The sequence below is a fragment of the Protobothrops mucrosquamatus genome, unplaced genomic scaffold, assembly GCF_001527695.2.
Source record: "Protobothrops mucrosquamatus isolate PMUCROS unplaced genomic scaffold, P.Mucros_1.0 scaffold_120, whole genome shotgun sequence".
Lineage (NCBI taxonomy): Eukaryota > Metazoa > Chordata > Lepidosauria > Squamata > Viperidae > Protobothrops > Protobothrops mucrosquamatus.
The window spans coordinates 100131-124834 of record NW_015386196.1 but is presented as its reverse complement, the minus strand read 5'-3'; the positions used below and the strand labels follow the sequence as shown (position 1 = coordinate 124834).

At 38.2% G+C, this 24704-nt stretch overlaps 1 protein-coding gene across 1 annotated transcript in view; it reads left to right on the top strand.

Annotated features, from left to right (window-relative positions):
- Positions 1–272: 272 nt before the first annotated feature.
- The window catches only part of ATG7 (autophagy related 7), a 99464-nt gene continuing 75032 nt past the window's right edge, over positions 273–24704 (top strand). The window contains exons 1-15 of the mRNA XM_029284301.1: positions 273–588; positions 1682–1736; positions 3223–3340; positions 5137–5214; positions 6415–6531; positions 9710–9859; positions 10444–10532; positions 12714–12835; positions 15401–15494; positions 16209–16353; positions 18748–18906; positions 22149–22343; positions 22814–23017; positions 23743–23858; positions 24068–24143. Of these exons, the coding sequence (XP_029140134.1) occupies positions 411–588; positions 1682–1736; positions 3223–3340; positions 5137–5214; positions 6415–6531; positions 9710–9859; positions 10444–10532; positions 12714–12835; positions 15401–15494; positions 16209–16353; positions 18748–18906; positions 22149–22343; positions 22814–23017; positions 23743–23858; positions 24068–24143 (1896 nt within the window). The 5' untranslated portion in view covers positions 273–410. The remainder of the gene's footprint in view (positions 589–1681; positions 1737–3222; positions 3341–5136; positions 5215–6414; positions 6532–9709; positions 9860–10443; positions 10533–12713; positions 12836–15400; positions 15495–16208; positions 16354–18747; positions 18907–22148; positions 22344–22813; positions 23018–23742; positions 23859–24067; positions 24144–24704) is intronic.

Below are 24704 nucleotides of genomic sequence, written 5' to 3'. Positions count from 1 at the left end.
TTGTGGCAAGAAACCCAAACTCCGCGAATGGACCGATCCTCCTTTCCCAAGCCACGATCCACGGCAAACCCCTGGCCACGCCCTCTCCGTCTATGAACTTCCCAGCCACGCCTCTTTTTCCCCCCATCCTCTCGGAGGTGGAGCATCTTTCCTGGCGTCCCCGGGCGGGAAGCTCCGCCCCGCGTCCTCCTGACTGCTGCGCGCGCTGCGCGATGCATTCCCGCCTGCTCCTCCCCTTCCTGCTCCATGCGAAGGGCTCTTGCTGCAGCTACTGCTGCTGGCGCCGACGCGCACCTCTCGGGATACTTTTTCTTCCCGGGCGGAGTTGGGGAGGGATAACCGGCCGTTTCCGGGAAAACTCGGAGGCAGCCTGGCCCCGGCTTTCAGCTGATAGCTACCGATGTCAAATCATGGCCGGCGTCGGTGGTGAATCGCGACACCCCGCGGAGGGTGGGCATCCCAATCTGCAGTTTGTTCCGTTCAGTAGCGCGCTGGACGCAGGTTTCTGGCATGAGCTCACTCAGAAAAAACTCAATGAATACAAACTGGACGAGTCTCCGAAACCGATCAGAGGCTATTACTATAATGGCAAGTAGACCGTAAACACTTTTCCTTCTTGGAGGGGGCTTGTCGTTCTAGTAACGCGTCCTGCTGTGTGAACCGGGACAGTTCAGGTTAGGTTCAGCCTAACGCTGGCATGTCGTTCCAAATCCCCGTGAACTCAGAGAGACTTGATATCTAAGTAAACAAGCCTGGCTGGGTTTTCTTACCACATATTAACCCTTCATCAGTGTCCACTATACTGAATACTGGCCGGGGATATCTGCGCCTTCCCTGCATAGCAGCTTCTGCATTTGCTTAAAGATCTGTTCATCCGACATTCACCTGAGTGGGTACTACTGGTCGGGGATGAGACGGTTGCTACTTGCCAGATGTAGCTGGGACACTATTTCCATGACAGTCTGAAGGGCTATCCTTACATAAAATGCCAGAAATTAAAGAACACAGAGAATTAATAGAAAGGTACCCGTTTCAACACTCCCAAGTAATTTATTTAAGTACATATAGATCATGATTCAGTTAGTCGGTATCTGTAGGAACACCTCTTTCAGGATTGTTAAGTGTTGCAGCATGAATATTATGAAGTAGGTCATATGAATACTCTGTCATAATCAGTTCTGTCCAAGCTGAAGAGCTAGATTGCTCAAGAAGGTTAATGTTAAAGATAAATTTTCTTTCTGAAATTTGCTGTTTGCCATTGCCCTTCATAAGATGTATAAGGATGCCAAACAACTAAAACTTTACGCTTCTCCCATCCCCCAAAAGAGGGGTTAAGAGAAAAGGCTTCCCAACTCCTCTGTTGTCCTCTGTTATGTGGCTGTGTTTTCATGTGTATGTGGGGCGGAAATAAATGGAGGAAAAGTTCTTTGTGCAAACAGAATAAGATGGCCATGTTTCTCACATTGTCCTTTGTAGTATGCTTCCTGTTATGAAATGGAGAAACAGTTATGAAATTACCACATGGGGAAAGAACATCTGGGCTCTTCAATCATCAACCAAGAATATGACAGATTACGATAAATCTGCTTCATAGAACATTATATTATATAGAGATGTCCTGGGTTTTATAATTGTCACTGTTTTAATAACCTGTTTATTTATTTTTTCCTCCCTCTGTTAGGAGATCCTCCTGGAATGCCAGCACGTTTAACCCTTGAATTTAGTGCTTTTGATATGTAAGTAATAAATCCTTTAACTTTAATCTTGAAATAGTTATTAGGATACAGAGGCTGATTATTAGCATTGTAATCATTTGGCTATAAATCTAGATTTGTATATTAGAATCATGACTACTGCAAGGGCAATGTTTCAGGATGCCAGTACAAATGTCTACTTTATGCTAGTGAAGAGGTATAGAAATGAATATACACAATACACACACTAAATGACTGAGCTATGTTTAAATGAACCAAGAATCAGTCTTCACTTACTGTTCTGGACAAATAGGATTTCTACTTGGCATAATCATTGTGATGGTTGTTTCTATTCCATGAGTTGATAGAGTCAGATACAAGAACTGTCAATGGTGCAGATATGTTAGCCTGGGTTTGGAGTGATGCCAATTAATGAGATATTGAACATGCAATTTCTCTAAAGCTTTCACTTTGCTATACAGCAGCTCATGAATATCTTATAACAATTTGTTTTCGATTTTGAGGTGGGGATAAGTCTCTGTATATTTTTAACTACTTGGGGAATAAATCAATAGTGTACAATAGGTTCTGAAGGCCAGTTTGATAACACTAAGGAAAATGGAGACTTCAAGAACTAGGAAAAAAGAGAATGAAGGAGCAATCCTCAAAAGAAGCCTAAAGGTTGAAAGTTAAAAAGTCTTGTGGTTAAAAAACGAGACAGATCCAGAAGGAAAAATATAAACCTCATGAAAGCTTGACTTGGGTTATCAGCAGTTTTTTGGCAGGAGCATGAGATGTTGGCCATTGCCTTCTTCCAGATGCCTTTCAACTTCAACTTCCCAATTCTTCCAAAGCCCTGGAATTCCATGGTTCTCTCAATCCAGCTAGGCCCAACTCTACTTTGGCATTCAGATGCTGCCACTTACTCGAGAAAGGGGTATTTAAATGAATAACAGAAATGTAGGAGAAATATAAAGCTTATGTGAAGGAGAGATAAGGATTTGGTAAGCAGAATAAAAGAGTAAATATGGAGTTTGAAGAACAATATTTCTGTTACAAGATATTGTAACTTTTAGCATAACATGGTCATTCAAGTGTCAGGTACGCAGGCTTGTCTGAACCCGTGCTTTCTTCTTATAGAAATGTGGAGTTTTAGAGGCTAAAACCCCATTGCACAGAGAAAATCTTTGTTGTTTATTTGCAAAAGACTCACGGGCCTATTTTCCTCTTTGGGGTGAAGTAATGGTTCTACAAAACAGAAAATAGTGGTCAAGACTATGCATGTTATTCTGTTCAGGGACCTAATTGATTTCCTTGTTACACTTTCCATCAATCCAGTGTCTGTCAGCTGTTGAAACTGATGTTGAGATTATATATTATACAGTATACATGGCCTGACTTACATAACCATTTTTCCTTTTATTCTTACTTTTAAATTGTTGATAAAGTATGTGCTAACTACTAATGATTTTGATTTGTTAAAATGTAAATGCCATATACATTTTAAGATTGTTTCTTTTCCCCCCAGGAATGGCCCAACACCAGCACATTGTTGCCCTGCTATTGGAATGTTATATAACACCAATACATTGGAATCATTCAAATCCTGTGACAAAAAGCTTCTCCTTGACCAAGCAGCAACTGAGGTAAGGTAAAATGGAAATGAGTTCTCCAAACCTGAAGCATGAATGAAAAACAATGCATGGGCCAAACATTATGAATAACCTATAGTTGTTGTATGAATAATACAATTCTATTGAATTGAATAAAATGTAGCCCTCAAATTCACGGGCATTGTATTTCAGACTTTGATCTCATTTCAGGAAAGGAGTGCTTATATTTCAGCATAAAATTGTCTAATAATATATTATTTGGAAGGTCGTATCTTATTGCAGATCAAACAACAAACAGGTGTTCCAGGGTTTATTGAACTTTTTTTCAGGCTGTAGAATTTGTAAACTAACCCCCCCCCCAATTCCTGGAACTCCCCCTCCCCAGTCACGAGGTAAAGCTCTAATGAAAAAATAAGTTCTGTTTGGATGAAATACCGCCCCCCCCTTAATTCCTTGTGGAACTTTAGAATTCCATATAACACTGAAACTAAACAATTACAATTTTGTAAATGAATAAATAATCAACAAATAAGGTGAGGAGGACAAGATGAAAAATCTCAACATTACGAACCTCCAGTTTGGCTTATCTTGCTTGCTTGCCATATTTCTTAAATTTTGTTTTTGTTTTTTTTTTAAAAAAAAAACAAGTCATGGATGAGGACTATAGGCTTTTAGATCCAGCTGAAGTACAGAACTCAGCAGACTTCAACCTTAGTTTTCTTGGTTATGGCTGGCATTTCAGCAATATATCATAGAAGACAAAATGCTATAGAAGTTCATTTGCGAATAGGCTCCTAGACCAGACATGTCAAACACAAGGCCCGGGGGCCGGATGCGGCCCGTGAAGTGGTTTCATGTGGCCCGCGAAGCCATCCTGGAAACAGAGAGGGAATGGCCGCCGCTGCCTTGGCCCTGGCCCAGGCCGGCCGGGAGCCAATGTACAATTTTGTGGTGGCCATCTATGCTGAAACTCATTCAGTCTTAGCTCCACAAGGCCATCTAGAAACAGCGAGGAACCAGCCCCTGCTGTGTCGGACCCACCCCCTGGGTGCATGCTGAGGAGGTGTCACCCTTTGTGAGGAATGAAGAAATGGGCCATGCCTTGGCGCTTGCCCCGGTCCCACTCCCTTCTGCCAGAGACCCTCAGATCTGTCCCACTCCTACCCAGGCCCTCACAGGCACCCTTGATGCGAACGATGTAGAGCTGGCCATGCCCACCCACTAGGCCACACTCACTCCATCCACGCCCATCCAGTAGGCTGCACCCACCCTAGCCACACCCACCCAGCCCCCCAAGGGCAACCGCAATGCTGATGCGGCTCTCAATGAAATTGAGTTTGACACCCCTGTCCTAGACTGAGCTCTGAATTTTGAAATGCTCAGGTCCAAAATTCCATTAACTCATTAGATGCTGCTCAGTTTTGAGCTTCTCAGCTGCAGCATTGACCTAGATGTTGTGCATGAATATTACTGTAAATGAGACCAGTCATTTATTTGCTATTTCCAGGAAGCTTTCCAAGTGTTCAGGTAAAATTTAATCTGGGGGCCTTCTGTGTACAAAATATGTTTGTTGTTGAACTTGTCCTCCTTTATAGAAATTATTGTGTAAATTAGATGCTTACTGTGATTTGATAATAGTGAAATCAGTGGAATCTTTGTGTTTATTCATTATTTGCCATTTTATAATTATACTTGTTTACAATGAAGAATAAGCCAAATTAAATTTTGTTGACATAAATCTATGAAATATGTAGCATATTTTAATTGTGCAGCAGCCATGAAAATAGTACTACTATCCTGGATGATTCTCTTTTTTTTCTCCCCCATAGATATGGGATGCAATAACATCGGGGAATGCCATTAAAAATCCTGTTTTATTGAACAAATTTCTTCTCTTAACATTTGCAGTAAGTTAAATTGTACAAAAAAGACACCAAATGCTCCATAGTTATACTAATATTTTTATCCCAGAATCCCATTTAATTGGGTCATGCATCTACCAACCACAAAGTCCAATCTACTGGAAAATAGATTTACAGGTAGTCCTTACTTAACAATCCTAATTGGGACAAGCAACACTGCTGCTAAATAAAGCGGTTAGTAAGTGGGGAATCTCATAACTAGGACTGTGCTTTCCACCTGGAAATAAGCAGGACTAGTCAGTTTCACACCTTTGGCTTTTATTTGCCTCTTAGCCACTCGTCTGCCCTTTGGAATGCTTGAGTGCCTATTTTCTATCTCGTACACATCAGAAGCAATGTGATCACACCACAACTGTGCAAACAGCTTACTTTCTTGAAATCCCTTTCAGTCCAATCTCTGCAAAGGTGGGGGACAGAAAAAAAACAAGTGATTTTTGTAGTCAGTCTCCCTTTGTGTCTCTCAATACAATCACATTGTTTTCAATGTGTAGAAGAGAAAACTCTCTTGAAATATCTCTTTCTTCAATCTGTTTGCAAGGGGGACGGGAGAAATAAAAAAACCCACAGGTCTGGTACAGGACACTGTGTACTGACTGTAATAGCGATCACGTGACTAAGGGATGCTGTGAAAATCGTAAATGAGCTGTAAAAGTGCATTGTAACTTTGAACACCTGCTTAATGAATGGTTGATAAGTGAGAACTATTTTTCCACACTGTTGTCTTTGATAGTATTTTGTAAACGGGGAGCAAGGGAAAGAAGTATGCTTGCCTAACAAAAAAAATGTGCATATGATGGGTGGTGTATAGATGTAGAATAAAAATTGTCTTACTAACAAGACATACCATTCTAAAGATTAAAAGCATGTGATAAATGACAACCCAGTTCTGCAGATAGAGAAAAATGTTCACATGGCTATCTGATAAGCCATGTGAACATTTTAAGGAGATGGTGGAGAAGATATGCAAAGTTGAGAATTCCATAAAAAGCCTGGAATTTGAACCAGTCCCTTGAGATTCTGCTGAAGTATTTGGACATATTCAGGATGATGGTTAAGAAGCTGGGCGTCATTTCTGATGCTGAAAGAAGTCTTATTTTCCTTTTATTCAAAGTGCAAGAATTAGATCAAATTATTCTTTCCAGGTTAATACCAAGTTCTGAAGTATTTATATAATTTCTCCCTTAGGATCTAAAGAGATACCGTTTCTATTACTGGTTTTGTTATCCTGCATTGTATGTCCCAGAAGGTATCCCTTTGGTTAAACAACCAGTGCCTCTGAATACAAAGTTCTCTCCAGCTCAGGTAATTAAAAACATTACACAGATACAATAGTCTAGTACACACAGTACTTTTCATAACATAGAACATAAAATAATTTATGTCATTACTAAGCACAAGAGTGGTAAATAATGTTGTATAGATTTTTATATCAACCTCTGAAATGGGGAGTCAGTTTTGGAAACTCTCTTCATTATCTCAGTGACTGACAAGGCTGAGAAAATGGATCCTCCCAAAAGGCTTTTTTAGGAGACATATATCTCTATTATGAGATTGTATCCTAACATAATTTGCTATGCAGACACTTTTCTTCCACTTCAGTGAACTGTTATTTGGTTGTTGTTTTTTCCTGGAAGAAATGTTTAACAGAAATTGTGGTCTTTGTCCCCATTGGGGGTTGTAGACATAATATTTTCTTTTTTATCACAGTGTCTTGTGAAATTTTATTGCTATTTGTTTTTCATGTTCTCTGTTTTTGCTCTGTTGCTGATATGTAAAGATGTAAAATGGGTTTCTGTCCCTAAATTCAGTACAGTTGAGATTTGCAAAATTCTTAATAGCTCAGAATGCCACTGTTACCCTAATCAAAGTCCCCTTGAATTAGGAGCAACTGACCCATAAAGAAAACAATCATTCAGTTTATCATAGTCTTAGATCTGTAGAAAGAAGTATGTCCGTTTGTAAGTCCCTATATATCTACCTTAATAAATAACATTTGATATAAAATTAAAATTCATTCATAAAACAACCTGACCAAAAGCTGTATGTAAGAGCCAAAAGGAATCTATGTCTAAGCTATAAATGTGATAGTATCTAAAATTACATAAAATTAGAAAGCAATAGCTGGACATAGGCTAAGTTTGAGTGATCAGGTAAACTCTTGAGCTGTAAAGAAGATTTTTCCTCTTCCCTGTTTTTGATGTTGGCAGCCCATTATATGGTGTCTCAAGAGCTGCTGACATTTTAGAGAAGGATAAGCCTGTACCCATGGGACAGTTCTTTTTTATTGAATCCTAACTGTACAAAATTACTAAATATCATTTCCAGTATGAAAATAGGATTGTCTCTCACAAAGCTTGTAAATATGAAGAATGACGCATTTGACCATTTGCGAGGATTTTATAACTCATATCTAATACAACAGTTCTGCAGAATTTATTTTCTTTGAAAAGGTTAACATTACTTAATGTTACAAGCAGCAACTGATTTCAGGTGGCAATTCAAAATCTGGAGTAAAGTACAGTATACATTAGATAATATAATTGGTGATTAATAGTTGGGACTGCAGATTGGTCTCTGGACCTTCTTAAGCGCCGAGGAGGCCAATTGCTGACCTGACCTTACTACACAAGGCAGGGCTGATTTTCTTTCATCCATTTTGTGTGGGGAGGGGGCTCTAGAAGAAAGAGTTATTTTCTCATTCTCAAATTCCCCACTCCCACTTAAAAAAACACCTGGTTGCCCTTTCTCAAGGGGCTGGGAGTCTTTATAGGGTAAAGATAGTAGTGGATGGCACCTCATCTGAGTCTTAAATCAAATAAATGTTAAAAACCTTCCAAAATTCACTAATGTCATCCTAGGCTGCAAATGCAGCTTGTGTATGATAAAAATTGAACAGGGATTGGGAAGAATGTAGATGGTTGGCATCAGGGAGATGAGATGGCAAAAAAATCTTTTAGCCTGTTTTGAAAAAAAAAATCCTATTGTATACATCAGGGGTAGTCAACCTTGGCTCTTTTATGACTCGTGGACTTCAATTCCCAGAATTCCTGAGACAGCTTAGCTGGCTCAGGAATTCTGGGTGTTGAAGTCCACGAGTCATAAAAGAGCCAAGGTTGACTACCCCTGGTATACATATTTTATTTTGATTATATTGCTTTGCTCTGCTTCTGGGCTTAGTGAATGCTGTGAGTTCTGTTTATTTTTGGGCTCGCTCTAGGCTTCAGGCTATATGTTTCACATCAGGGGCCACAGAATTGGAGCTCTCCTTGACTCCAAAGATATCGGCTCCCTCCTTTCAAAATAGAAAAGATGGAAGTGAGGAAAATGGGCTGCTTCTTGCCCTGTAACTAAATGCTGGGAACCTGCATTGGGCAGAGGCAGGTGGGTCTGCTTTATAGCCTGCTTCCAAGGGCTTTTCTAAAATTGGAGCACCCTCAGTTCCAGGTGAGCAGCTCACAAGCTTCTTGTTTGTATCTGCTTCTAGACAAATGGGATAGTTAAACTCTATTCACTATTTTCTCAGTACTTGTTAGCTGTATAAGATAGGCCCGAATGAGAAACACAGACACCATGCAGAACTGTTAGTAGTAACCAATTTTGCAAATGTGAATATGCTTCCCTGCTTCACTTATTTATCTTCATGAGAATTAAGAGGAGGGGAACTGCCTGAGGTGTTTTCCTAACCTACTTTCTTGGCCTGCTCTTAAGCATTGTTTACCCAATTGTTGCTTTGGTAGTAGGTCTTCCCTCTGTCCTTCAAGCCACTCTCTTTAGTCACCATAGTCCTGGAAACCATCTTCTACATCAGGGGTTCTCAACCTTGGCAACTTTAAGACTTGTGGACTTCAACTCCCAGAATTCCTCAGCCAGCTTTGCTGGCTGAGGAATTCTGGGAGTTGAAGTCCACAAGTCTTAAAGTTGCCAAGGTTGAGAACCCCTGTTCTACATGCATCTTCTAAGATGCAAAATATTGCTACCAGTTTGCTAATTAGGTTTGGCAGATTGGAAAACGCTCTCCTGGGGTCTGGACTTTGGCAACATGTGAAAAAATGAATGTTGTGAGCCGCTGCAATGCTGCTTCATTTGCCTTAACTTAATCTGTAGCTTTAAGGCCTGTTTCCCCAGCCCAGCTCTGATAATTGATGTTAAGAAGCCCGCCAGAGGAGTTGGTGGTCTTGACGTAGCCAACTGCTTCTTGCCATCCAAACATTTTCACCTTAATAATTTTTAAAAATGCCTTGCGTTGGCTTTTGTTTGTTTATTCTGAGCTGTAATGAGTGTTATTTTCTTTTGCAATTTTTTTTTGCTGATTAGTTACCCCTTTTCAGTTAACCTCTAGGTTAAATTGATTTTTAGCCTCTTGGAGTTCTTTTAAAGAAGAACACAGTTTTTGATTCTATTTATTTACTGTAAGTGGACATATACAGCAATATTTTAGTATGAAGGAAACTGAATTGATAGTCTCTGTCTTTTTTTTTAGAGTGAGGCCCTCCAGATTTCATACGATCAACTTTGCCAGAAAGAAGGTCTTACAGCCCTGCCTTATTTTTTAATTAAATACCATGAAGATTCAGTCCACGTATCCCTACTTAGGAACTGGGATGACTTTTTTCCTGATCAACGGGAGAAGGTAAAAATATACCGATGAGCAGTATACAGAGCCCTGAAATTCTCATTTTCATAATTTCTAGAGCATTCAATTCTTAATAATGGGATAGAGGAAAAAGAGTAAAATTAGCTGGATATCTGAAAAAGGAACTTGTAAGAAGTTATGATTTTGAAAATAAAGACTTCTCTGAATTCTGAATTTATTGTTTTGGGGATTTAGGCTTAGCTCTGACTTAAGGGTAAAACTAATCCAATCACCAATATACTGCCTGAAGGTGATTGGAAGGGTTTTAGAAAATGCAGAAAAGCATGAATGGATGATATGGCCACATCACTTAGTATTTTCCCAGACCAGTTTCACAAATAGAAATTAATTACAAATAACAAAAGTGGAATTTGTGTCATTCTCTGGATTATTAATTAGAGTTAATTTGCTTGCTTGGAAATGTATAATGTGGTTACTGTGTAATATGTGAAACATTGTTCTATTCATTTAATTTGGGTCTTCTAGTCCAGTTTATCTACCCACACGTAAAATTGGCAACTTTTGAACTCCTATCAGTGTTAACATAAAATAGTCTAATATGGGGTTTTTTTTCTTTGCAGGTCACATTTGGTGTTTATGACCCCTGTAATTTCACCCAATATCCAGGATGGCCACTGAGAAATATGTTGATCCTTGCAGCGCACAGATGGTATTTATTATTAGGTGATGCCTTTGAACATGGTTTTTCCATGGCTGCAATCCTAAACACATACTGTGAAGTTAGTCTCACTGAATTTGGTAGAACTTATTTTTCACTATAAGATTAGGTAGCATCTGTCACAGTATAAATATTACAGCTTACTCAAATCCTAAAGGACTCTGGATGGGAAACAGCGAAGTCCAGAAATATGCATTGAAATCATATGAATAATAATAATAATCAAAAATTTCAAATATTTTTTAAAAAAACGGTTACACAAAAGGTGGCATTCCTGTAAGCCAAGTATTAAATGTCCTTTGGAAAAAAAATCTTTGGGTTTTTTTTCCCAAAGTACTTATAGATAGACCCCTCTAGGATCTGTAAATGAGAGCCAATACTGAACAATTCTACAAAATCCCTAGCTCATGTTCTGGTTTGCCTTAATGACTGATCTAAATCGGGCAAAGCCTCGGGAGAATTTAAATAAGAACCTTAGTTACCATCAGAAACTCTGCCTTATGCTAGGCATTTATCATTTAAAGAAGAATTTTTCTCAGATGTTTGCATGTCAGTCTCTAGGTATCTGCTGTTCAAAAAATTCTTGCACAATGAATAGATTGTAAGATAACAGTCCTATTTCACTGGACAATAATTTTTTGTTTTTGCTTCCTGAAAAACTTTTGGTGATTATGAGAGACCCCTTCAAACTGAACACAAATATAATTTCAGAATAACCTGTATCACGTAGGAATCTTAAGAAATATGATCCTACTTTTTATTTGTTGTAATGCATTTAATCACATTTCCAATACCGTGAATGAGTTCAAGAGGGCTAAATGTATTTTGTTGCTAATTTTCATTTGCAAGCAGCATCTAATCTATATCACTGCAGTGTCCAACAATAGTCAGCCAGCATTGATGGCTTCCAGTTGCCCTGATACAGTTTTTCCACTATGGCGATGTCCTGGTGAAACCTTTCACCATGTTTGTTACTGACCGGAACTAAATTTTTTGGGAAAGAAATCCAAATGTGAATGCAGAATATAAATCTGTGAAATGTTGCACTTCATGGTCTTGTATGCTGAAAGAAGTTTGTCAACCAACTGAATATAGTTTGGTACTTTGTAGTTGCCAAGAAAATTCTCAGTGACATCCTTAAATATTTTTCAGACCATTTTATCTGGCCCAATAGTACATCTTTAAACCTCTTGTCACTGATTACATAGCTGATCTGTGGACCAACAAAAATGCCTTCCTTAATCATGGCATCAGTGATTCTTGGAAATATATGAATGATGAAAACCTTCACCTTCCTTGGTCACTGCTTTCACAAATTGTTTGTTAGTCTGATGTTTGTGTGTAATGGAGGCAAAAAATATCTTTGTTGGGTCAACGTGGCTCAAGTGCCCTGCTTTTCTACCCTGGAACCAAATTCTTCAGAGTGGCCATTTCTTTTTAATATAACATGACTCTCCTGCATGGCTATCCCATTCATATATGTAACAACAGTACTTGGTATATCCGAGCTCCTTTCAAGCAGCAGAGCAACTATTTTTAGATGTCCACAGATGTTTCAGTTGTACATGGTGTACTGGATGTGCTTTAACAACAGTTCCATGTTTTCATATGTTTCTTTTGTGAATGCAGCATAGCCAACAAGTCCCGAAGGGTACATATTATCATTATGTAAGAACAAAAGATTTCTATAAAACGGCATGCGGTAGATTAAATTCAGATTCTTTTCATGATTAGCAGCCAGAAATCTATAAGATACACCCAAAAGTGTGCAGGAAGCAAAATTCTTGTTGTCTAGTGCAGAGGTCTCCAACCTTTTGGGCACCGATGTGCCATGGAGAAAGATTTTTCCGCGGACCAGAGGGGGTGTGGTTTTGAATATTGCCTGCATCCCGAGGATGGCGCTTTGCTTGTTTGTACGGCCTGCTTGCTGGCATGCTGCGGACCAGTGCCGATCCACGCACTGGGGGTTGGGGACCCCTGGTCTAGTGTTTGCTTTTTTTTCAGATAACACTTAATAACTTTGAGCTAGCAAATGAGTTTCAAATGTTAAGCTGTGTAACTATTGAAATATAATCCTTTTGGAAAGTTCTGATATATCACATTAAGAGGATTGCTCGTAATTTTCCTGAGGTACTGGAGCCGCTACTTTTACAGAATTTTTATTCCTGACAGGGGAGGCATTCTTCAGTCTGTGGAAGTGCTCTGCTTCCGAGACAGGACGATGCAGGGAGCCAGAGACATTTCCCACAGCATACTTTTTGAAGTAAAGCTTCCACAGCTGACAAGCAGTTCAGGTAACCCTTCTGAAAGATAAGTGTTTATGATGGATTTTGTTGCTTTTTGTGGAGTGTGGTGGGGGAGTGGTTATTTGATCATTTCCGAAGAGAGAAAAAACAAAGTGCTTCTGTTTCGGTAAACGGGCCTGCTATGTCTGTTAAGTCTTAGTAAAATATCTTTAGAAAAGATCCATTTGTTCTTATGTCAATATTGAGTTTTCTCTGTTCCTGCAAGTTGCTTCTACTTCTATTATTTACGTCACAAGTCATGATCAGTAATGCAACAATTGACAATGTGCTTAATTACTAAAACATTTCTAGCTTCAAATTCGTAATTCTGTTTGATTTAATAGCTACATTTTTCGTTATGCTGCTTTGTCCCCAAAAAAGACAATGTACTATTTATTCACTTCCGTCTGAACTCATTAGTTAGCTCTGAGTCTGCTTCAAGAACATAATTAAGTCATAATTATGTTATCAATATATAATCTTTTTTATTACCAAGATAAGATGTTAATTATTACATTTAAAATTCAAAGATCCTAGGTCTAAATTAGTCTGTCCTTTGATGTGAATTTACCCATCCTCTGTGATTATCATATAAAATCTTTGAGAATAACTTTGAAGATGTGGCTGATAGTGACATACAGGATTACCTCTTCCAAAATGGCTTTTTTCTTATTCTTTTGTTGGTCAGCCTCTTTATTTGAGTAGGCTTTCCATTTTTCTACATTAAATTTTCTGTGTAAATTTTTCTTCTTTTGGTGTTGTCCTAATGCGTCAATATTGGATATGTTATAAGGTTATAAACCTTTTATAGGGTGTGTGTATAGTGTGTGTTCGTGCCTTCAAGTCAGAGATGACTTCTTGTGACTGCCTGGTCAAATCTCAGCAGTTTTCTTGTCAATATTTTCCTAAATAGCTTGCCCTTCCTTCTTCCTAGGGCTGAGAGAGAGAATGATTGGCCCAAGGTCATGCAGCAGTGCCTAAGGCAGGACTAGAATTCATGGTTGCTAGCCTGTTGCTTTTATCTTAAATGGCTAGTGAAGTGGAACTCACTGAGAATAAAATGGTTGGATGATGTCATATTTTTAATTATTTGACTTTGATCCCCCAGTAAGGAGCAAAAGCCAATTAAGTTTTAATGATAAAGATTTCCTTCACCTAATAAACATTTGTTTTTTAAAAAGAAGTGTACTAATATAAGTAGTCCTTGACTTACAACAGTTCATTTAGTGACCGTTCAAAGTTACAATGGCACTGAAAAATGTGACATATAACCATTTTTCACAGCCTCCCCATGGTCACATGATCAAAATTCAGATGCTTTGCAGCTGGTTCATATTTATGACGGCTGCCGTGTCCCGGGGTCATGTGATCAGCTTTTGCGACCTTCTGACAAGCAGAGTCAATGGGGAAGCCAGATTCACATGACAACCAGGCTACTAATTGAACAAATGCAATGATTTATTTAACTATGGCAAGAAAAATCATACATTGGGGCAAAACTCACTTAACAAATGTTTTACTTAGCAACATAAATTTTAGGCTCAATTGTGGTCGTAACTCGAGGACTACCTGTTGGAGAGAGCTGCATGATGAAAGATACACAACTGACGATTTCAAATTTAGGGAAAAGGTGCATAATGAAGTCTTCAGTTATAAAATCATTCTGCTCTGAATACCAAAAATACCAAAATTCTTTTATTAACTGGGATGTTTTCATTAAAATCTTAATTGTAGTTGTTTTCAGTGATGCTTCAAGTCATTTTAGACTTGGACAGGGCAATACGTGGCTTTTGTTTAATGCCTGGAACCCTTTCTAGTGACACCATTCAGTTTCAGTGACGCAGCTGATGCAGATTGACAGTTTTTATGCCATTTTGCATAGAATTCCTTAAAACAAACTTTTTTTTAAAAAAGCAAACACTTTGTCTACAGCATACAGCTTACAGGTATAACAACAACTGGGACCAAAATTTCCGTTTCTAAGCAAGGCAGTTGTTAAATGAGTTATGCTTGATTTTACAGTCTTTTTTTGCCATCGTTGTTAAGCGACTCCCTGCAGTTAAGTGAGTTCCACTGTTCTTAAGCGAATCCAACTTCTCCCATTGCCTTTGCTTGTCAGAAGCTGGCTGGGAGGTTGCAAATGTTGATGACATGACCCTGAGGACGCTACAATGGTTGTAAATACATGCTTGTTGCCAAGCACCTTAATTTTGATCGCATAACTGTGGGGAAACTGTGACAGTCGTAAGTGCGAGGACTGGTTGTAAATCATTTTTTTCAATGCCATGGTAAACATGAATGGCTGCTAAATGGGTACTTGTAAGTTGAAAACTTACCTGTATCATAACCCAGCCCACTGAACGCAATTGCCTCGCCCACTGTGGCAAAGTTATCCAACTGAACAAACTTCTTTGGATAAGATTGATTGATGGAACATTGAGGACAATTTCAGTAATAACTTGCATAAGTCATGTTTGTGTTATCAACAGCTTGTAGTTATGTAGGATCGGGTTGTTTTTTCCCACCTCTTAGAAAATGGATGCTTTTAAACACAATTCCTCTTGTTTTTTTAAGCAGATTGCCCCAAAGCTGTTGGATGGGAAAAAAATTCAAAGGGATGTATGGGCCCAAGAATGGTGAACTTAAGTGAATGTATGGACCCCAAAAGGTAATCTATCATTATAACTCTTAATAACATTAGTTTGTAGTCTAAAGTATATGATGCATTATTAGAAGTATGGATACATCATATTGTTAAATAGAAATTTGTTTCATAATTTCCTTTTGTCTTGGAGCATTTTCCCCAGTCATATGTTTAGAGTGTTAAGTCTTGCTGAGAAATAAAGCTAGGTGAAATGTGAATAAAAAATGCAGATGTCATGTTAGATACCTGTAGTCTTATTTAAAAACACTAGTTTTTTAAAAATACGCTCATTTCTCTTGTTTTTGTTATGGCAGTGCTGTAGAAAAAGTCTTTACATTGGGGCAAAAATAATCTAATGTGATAATGCATATACTTTCATGTATATAGCTGCCTAAAAAATCTAGCTGACTATGAATTTGATTGCTAATTTCATTATAGAGCATTGGTATAATGTTAATATTTTGCTATGAGCCTTTAAAAATGTAGTGGAATTAGTAACTGTGGATTCCATAATTGATACTTTTCCTTTGAGTAAATCTTTGGATTAGTACATGGCTCTTATACTTTAAATTTTCACTTTTAAGATGAAGTACTTGCTTGGGGACCCTGAATACCAGTATGAATATTATATAGCCAGGAGTATTACAGAAAGTAAATTATGCATTCATTTTTTTTTATTTGGAGATGAAATAAAACTCTTTCATTTAATATAACATTTTAAAAAAAAATTGTGTTCAGGCTAGCAGAGTCATCTGTGGATCTTAACCTTAAATTGATGTGCTGGCGATTAGTACCTACTCTTGATCTGGAGAAAGTTGTATCCGCAAAGTGTCTTCTTCTCGGAGCTGGTACACTTGGTTGCACTGTAGCCAGAACTTTGATGGCAAGTACTGAAGATACTCTGTTGTTTTTAATATTTCTCATGTATGTATTTATTATGTTTTATCAATAAGAATAAAATACAGAACAAAAAAACAAAACAGAAAAAACATACATCCAACTGTAACAAACGATAACAAAAAGAAAGAAAGAAATGTGTATATAAAAGGAAAAAAAATACTCCAAACATCCAAAATTAAACATATAAAAAATCCACTCTGGCTGGATGCTGAAAAGAAAAATAAAAAAACCCTGATAAATTCTCCTCCCCTTATGTAATGGGTCTGTAAATATTTATAAACTTTTTCATCCTTATTTAACAAGAAAAATATATTATATAAATATTTCAGATGAGGATGTCTCTATCTAATAATCGAATCAACCCAGCATCTAATATATATAAAGAATAAAAGAAAAAGAAAACAGTCAACAGATTAGTTTAAATATTATACTAGTCTTCTAATCCCTATGTTAACCGTCTGTTATTGTATTTAACATGTAGAAAATTCACAAATGGCTTCCAGTCTCTTACAAAGCTGTTTAGTCTATTATCTTGAATCATTGCTAATTCAGTCAATTTTAAAATTATTCTTCAACAGTCTGCATCTCCTTTCCTTAGGAGTGCTTAGCAAGTACAATCCTCGCAGTGGTCACCATGTAAAGAAACATCACAAGAACAATTTGGGATGCTGTTCCTAATATTTCTCAGTTTGGAAGGAACTCTACTGTTTTTAATATTTCCTTAATTTAGAGGAAAATTTGTATCTATTTGCTGCTGTTTTGTAGTGTACTAAGTTATGAATCTTAAATAAAGCATCAGAATAAGAGAAATACTATATAACAGAGGTCTCCAACCTTTCCAGGCTTGTGACCCAGAGGGAAGGAGAGCAGGTTCCAAATTGGTGCGCACACGGGCATGCAAATGGCACTAGCAGCCCCGCTCGCGCATGTGCAAATGGGCCATGCACACCCCCCGGAACAAACAGCTACGGGCGCTAGCATGAGTGGCGGGGAATGCGCGCGCAGACGTGCACCCATCAGCCAGCCATTTCCGTGGCCCGCTGGCCAAGAGGCCACGGTCCGGTAGTGGGCCGTGGCCCATAGGTTGGGGACCTCTGCTATACAACACACTTGTGTTGTATACATGTATATTTGTTATTGCCATTCTACTACTTTATTTTGCACCACAATATTATAGTTCTTATAGTTACAATATCACGAGACAGAGTTAGCAATTAATTATTTTTAGTATTCTGCAGTTTCCTTTATTAACTTCTATGGTGTGCCATTCTCACTTGTGTTTTCAGAATCTTAAATCTTACAGTCTTAATGATGTTGGTGTTACAATTTAGCATGATATTATATAGCATGATATAGATAGTCTTCAACTTATGATCACAATTGAGCCCAAAATTTCCTTTGTTAAGTGAGTTATGCTCCATTTTATAACCTTTCTTGTCACACTTAAGTGAATCACTGCAGTTGCTAAGTTATTAATATGGTTGTTAAGTGATTCTGGCTTCCCTATTGACTTTGCTTGTCAGAAGTTTGCAAAAGGTGATTTATATGAGCCCAGGGCACTGCAACTGTCATAAATGCATGCCAGTTGCCGAACATCTGAATTTTTATCACTTCACTGTGGGGATGGTGCAATGGTTGTTAAGTGTGAAAAATGGTCATAAGTCACATTTTTCAGTGCCGTTGTAACTTCAGATGGTCACTAAACGAATGGTTCAAAGTCGAGGATTACCTGTAATCTTACTGACACTGGCAGCAGGATTTTAAAATTTAAGTAATCTAAATTTTTCACATACTATATTAGGTTGGGCTTCTATCACAACAGATGTCTGTAATTTTATCATTGAATGTTACAGTGTTGTGTTGGTTAATGACCAGCATAAAAAGACATACTTAATTCTGTGTTATTTTGTTAGCATATTGATTTTGACAATATGAGGCTAAATTCCCTTCAGAGTTGCCAAACAATTGAAAGAAATGCCCTGAAACCCATCTGGTCTCCTTTTATATATTCTTTGGTTCATACACTCATTGTTTTATCTTGTCTGTTGTCAAGCCATTAGAAGAGATACTACCCGAGAAGTCTTTAGTCCATGAGGGTACAAACAATGCTGATACCAATAGCCCAAATAGATGAAGAATGGAATTATGAGTAATTTGGCCAATTGTGTTTCAAATGCTCTTTAGTAGCATATAATATTCAAGGAGTTGAATCTTTTCTTAAGTGAGGAAGGCAGCATGACAGCATATTCTCCTTCACAGCTGATGTCCTTGTCTCTTAACTCTGATTCTCAGTCCTGGGAATAGCCAGTATTTATGAGTAAGTTACAAGTTTTTCAGTATTTAAATAATTAATTGCGTTGGGTACCTTTTCCTTCAGGGATGGGGAGTCAGGAAGATTACATTTGTGGACAATGCAAAGATCTCTTATTCAAACCCTGTGCGTCAACCACTCTATGAATTTGAGGATTGCCTTGAGGGTGGGAAGTCCAAAGCAGTTGCAGCAGCAGAGAGACTTCAAAAAATATTTCCTGGAGTGGTGAGTAAATGAATATGATTTAATGATCAAATCTCATTTGTGCTTGAATCAAAGCCAAAGATTATTCTTATGTTTGTTCTTCAAAAAAGAACTAAACCACCAGAAATAATTGCTGTGCTTTAATGATTGACAGATTTTTTACAGTAAAGAGAAGCATTCAAAGTTGCATCTTGCAAACCCAAAACAAAAAAAGGGGGGGGGAGAAACAGATTTATTTTAGAACTGGTCATAAATCAGCTGTTAACCTTTTTGCTCAAGGGTGAGACAAATTAAACATGAAAGAATAATGATGATAATAAAAAAAAGAAGAACAATAGTGTTCTTTATATAATGTCTGAGACCAAGTAAGAATTAACACAATCCAATAAAATGATAGATATGTGCATCTGATAAAAAATAAAATGAAATAAAGTTTAAAAACAAAAATGGAAAAATAATATAGTAGGGAACGGCAATAGCAGCTGTGCAGAACTAAGCTGCAATCTTGCAAGGATTGCTTGTAAAAAATTAGTTGAACATCAGTATTTTTGCTAGCAAACATGGTGTGTCTGAAATATCCTAAAAGACTTTTGGGAAATTGGTTATTCCGTAATGGGGGAGGAAGATGAAAATGGCAAAAAGATGACTTTATACCATTCTTTCCATTTTATTTGTATTAACTCCTCAATAATCTTAATTTTCTTCATGTAATTAATTTATTTAAGTAATATAATGTAAATTATTACCTTTTTCCACTTATGACAGCTATACGTAGATTGATAATGATTTGGTTTGAATGCTTCATGAGCTAGATGCTGCTCAATTCATTAGTACAGTTCATGGCATAGATCTTGTAATTAAAATGTGTAGAGCAGGGATGTCAAATTGCCGGCCCGCGGGCCAGATGCATCACCAGGAAACCCTGCCCACCCCATTGCCGGCAGTGGGAAAAAAGCTCCGATATGTCGTGCAGCGTCACATGACGTCGCGAGTTTGACATGTCTGGTGTAGAGTAAAATGTGACTAATTTTGAAGAAAGCTGATGCATGCTGTACATGAAGAGTATCTAATTTTGGCAACTTTAAGTCCTGGGGACTTCAACTGCCAGAATTCCCCAGCCAGCCATGCTGGAGTTGAAATCCACAGGTCTTAAAGTTGCTATACAGCAGTGGTTCTCAACCTATGGGTCGCGACCCCATTTGGGGTCGATCGACCATTTCACGGGGGTCGCCAAGCAAGGCTGTCCGCCATTTTTTTTTCCCTTTTCCGGCGGGTGCCTTACCTCCCTTGAGCTGGGCCAGCTGGTGGTCGGCCTGCTCCGTCTCTGCCGCTTGCCAGCTATGCCTTGGCCGGCGCAGGGGGCGGAACCACGCATGCGCGGCGCTCCCAGGCAGGGAAAGTCCTTGACTTACGACCGGTTGGGTAGTCCTCGACTTACGACCGGTTTAGTCCTCGACTTACGACCGGTTGGGGGTCGCGGCATTAAAAAGGTTGAGAACCACTGCTATACAGGAAGTATGAATGCAAGGGATTTCCTGCAAGGAGAAGTCCTTATCTCTTCCATGCAGGAGGAAACTTTAGGAAAGAATTAAGTTGAGAGGCAGGAGTTACAATAGGAAGGTGAACTTGTGAAAACAGAAAAGGAGAAAACATAGAAATAGAAACATGAAACATTGAATGCTTTGGTGACATATAGTGAGAGTACCGTGCAGAGTTTGGGTTTCAGAATTCCTTTACAATGAGCATCTTCCACATATGCCAGTTGGGTGTAAACATCTTGGCTTAATGAAAGCATGACATCATTTCTTGCTACTGCCACTGAATTTGGAAACTTTTTTCTTCTGCCATCTGTTGGCCAGTAAGCTCCAGGCCTTGCTTTCTTACTGCATATTTCATGTGTTCTTCAACAATTCTGGGCTGTGTTTCAATTTGTGTCATCTTTCTCTTTAGCATGCTGTCTATTTTAACATCACAACATTAAAATATTTTAATTTCTGAGATAATATGCCATGTTACATTTGCATATGCAGTTCATATCAAGAAAATAATTAGAAGTGCTGTTTACACATGCCTTTTTAAAATATGATTTTTCAGGAACATCAAATTTTCACCGTATTTTTTGCCACTAGTCTACTTTGGCTAAAAACAAAAAAAATGAATTATATCTATCAATAAGCAGGCAAAATATATATTTTCTATAGCTATATTTTTCTTTCTTGGCCTCTAAGTTGAATCCAGAAAAAAGCAATATTAACTATTGTTTCAAGCTTTCGGGGTTGGCAGGGAACAGTACCCTTTTCTGTATCAGTATGTGAAATCATCCTTCTGTGTTTTCTTTTTGAAAGAGAGAAATAAAAACTTGATCAGCAATTATTAAGTAGAGATATCTTTTCTTTGATTCAGTACTTTTTCAGTGTTACTTGCAGGAAGTGAGAGATTCTCCATATAAGTTTATGGGGAAGGCAGATGAATGTGAATTCATTTTAGGTGCTGTAGTAGGTATATGCTGGATGATGGAACTGCCTTGCAGACCATTCAAAATGGCTGTAGAGGGGGAGGGAGGGAGGGAAAGAGGGAGAGAGAGACAGACAGACAGACAGACAGACAGACAGACTGACTGACTTGTTGTACTAGCATGCTTATTTTCTGCACAATCCAACATTAACACACTTTTCCTAATGCTATAATTCCTGTTATACAACATAAAAAGGTGATGCCCTTATAATGGAGATTATATCCTAGGCTAGCAGTATCTGGGCAGATTAATAACGGGCTGGAAGAACTAAAGCCTTTAAAGTAAGTGGGAATGTTTACATTGTGAGAGGTTTATTTGTTTTGGCAAGGAACGGTCAATTGTGCATTATCTCTTCATAAGGCAGGTGTGCAGCTCAAGGAACAGTTACAATTCAGCTTTTCCATCTCAAGTGTTGTTTCTGTTTCTTTTTCCAAAAAGTGACTTCTGTTTCCGTCTATACAGTCTACTTAACCAATGCCTTAGTCTGCTAACGGAGTGTTTTCTGTAATTAGAACAGCTGCTTAAGATTGAAGTGAGCATGATTCAAACTGAACAATGATTCTAAATGTGGTTGAGGTACTATTTATTTTCTCAATTATATACAATAATTATTCTGTCTTAATATTAAAAAAAAAAAGTGGGATGGAAAGAGTTTTGAGGGTGCTGCATAATTTTGTCTTGGCCTTCAAAAGCCTTTCGCTTGCCTTGAGACGAGTCTATGTATCCTCCTTTGTTGTGTTCCTTTCAGAAGGCTGAAGGTTTTAACATGAGCATCCCAATGCCGGGTCACCCTGTGAATTTTTCTGAAACAACCATGCAGCAAGCTGAAAAGGATGTGGCTCAGCTGGAAAAGCTGATTGATGGTCATGATGTCATCTTTTTGCTAATGGACACCAGGGAAAGTCGATGGCTTCCTGCTGTGATCTCAGCCAGCAAGAGAAAGGTATTGCATGTACATTTCCCCACAGGCAGTGCTAAAACAGGAGGGGGGGTGGGTTTGCAATGAGTTTTTGAAAACATTTTCACTAAGTTTACAGAACAGTGTTTCTCAATCTTGGCAACTTGACGATGTAGAGATTCAACTCACAAATTCTTCAGTCAGCATATTGACCAGGGAATTCTGGGATGAAAATATTTTAACTACATTATATATACTAAAATAGTACTAATTTTCCTAGCCTAGTGATACTTGTCTTTTCCCCATATTATGCCTTCTCTTCAAAACTACACGAATAGATCAGAGAATCCTCCGAAGTAGATTTGGCGAACACATGACAAAGAGGCTATCTGACTTGAGAGATAAGCTTTACTTATGCAATCCTGGCTGCTCATTTTTATTTTTTAACATTTTGCTTACTTACTGTATATGCTTAATTTGAGCATCACTTTCTTTGTTTTTCAATATTTGCCTAGCTGGTCATCAACGCTGCTTTGGGATTTGACACATTTGTCGTGATGAGACATGGGCTAAAGAAACCAAAGAATCATGAAACTGGAGAGTCTCCATGCAATAATTCTTCAGGCTCAGTCGATCTTTTGGGATCATCACTTTTTTCAAATATTCCTGGCTATAAACTTGGTTGCTACTTCTGCAATGATGTAGTTGCACCAGGAGATGTAAGTAGATCTTAAACAAATTGATAGGATTGTTTTATTTGTTGAATTTTTTTCTCCTTCTCTGTATCAGTATAATAGTGAGGAAAAATCTGGTTGTTTTCCACTACAGGAAGACTTCTACTGATATGGTTCAGAGGTGACTTTAAAAAAGTCATCCCTGCCATTACTTCCTTAATGCCACCATAATAACATAAGAAAGGTCTTCTAAATTAGCTGCATATCCCTAAAGAAAGAAAGGGTATGAAAGCCTTTTAGCAATTCCAACTCTTCTGTAGAATACTGTTGATTCCTTAAATCTCTATAAAGTGGAGGACCCCCTTTCCCAGTGCTATCAGAAGAAGGAAGAGGAGTAGATTCTGATTTTTGGTATCAGTACCCTTTTTTTCCTGAAAGGCAAAGAGATGCCAGCATTTAAGAGTAGGGAATAGAATTATTATGGGTCCTTGGTGCTGTCTGAGCTTGCTTGTTTTCTTGCAGACATTTCATTATCCAATCTAGGTAACATCATCAGTCTGATGATGTTACCTAGTTTGGGTAATGAAACATCTGCAAGAAAACAAGCTCAGAGAGCAATAAGGACCCCTCATGTCAACCCTGAGCTACAAATATTCTCCTTTATTAATGGAATTATTAACAGGTAATTGGAAAGAGAACTGTAAATCGCTTTTCTGTATTTTAAGAAAAGGCATAGAGAAAAAGAAATGACCTGTCCTGTTCCTTTGCAGTCTACCAGGGATCGGACATTGGATCAACAATGTACGGTCAGTCGACCAGGATTAGCCATGATAGCAGGAGCACTTGCTGTTGAATTAATGGTATCCATTTTGCAACATCCAGAAGGGTAAGCCATCATTGTGGTAAAGGAAGTAATACTTTAGAATTTTATTTTATTGCACCAGTTTTTTTCTTGGAAACATTGCCCTTCTGAAGATCAGTCAAATGATGTTGATTTGGATTTATTCCAAGTGTTACTCAGTCAAAACACAATGAATGCCAAGCTCTTCTGTTCAGAAAGTTACAGTCTCTTTCTCTCCTCCCCCTTTTCGTTAGAGGCTATGCAGTTGCAAGCAGTAGTGATGACAGAATGAATGAACCTCCCACCTCTCTTGGGCTTGTGCCTCATCAGGTGAGTAAATTGGAATGTGATGCAACTGTGAAATTGTCCCTGAAATCAAGTGGCATATATACCCCTGCAATGGGCAGCCCTCTAGTAGTAAAAGAATAAAGAAAGGCTTGAAAAACTATAGACACTGTGATTCATAGCTTCAGATTAAGAGTTCAGAATGACATAAATTGAGAGGGAAAATGAATTTAAATTTAAGAACACCTAGAGGTGTATTCTAAACGTTAGGCATTAAATAGAAGTCAGCTTTGTACTAAGGTCACATATAATGCATAGGCACTTGAAAATACTTCTTTCCTTTAGTTTTGTCCCAGAGACCAGTTTCTAATTTCATTCTAAACCAAGGCTTAATAAGGAGCCCTTTTCCTATTGCTTTGGAATACATTTTCAAAAATAAGCCAGTTTCAAAGCTTCATTAAGGCTGGCTTCTGATCCTGGCTTGCTTACATTATTTAACTGTGACTGATAGGAAACTTAAAGATCCTGATTTGTTTTTTCACTTGCACAAAAATGTAGAATCAGAGGCATAGCAAGCATTTGGAGTTCCAACAGCCTCCCCCCCCC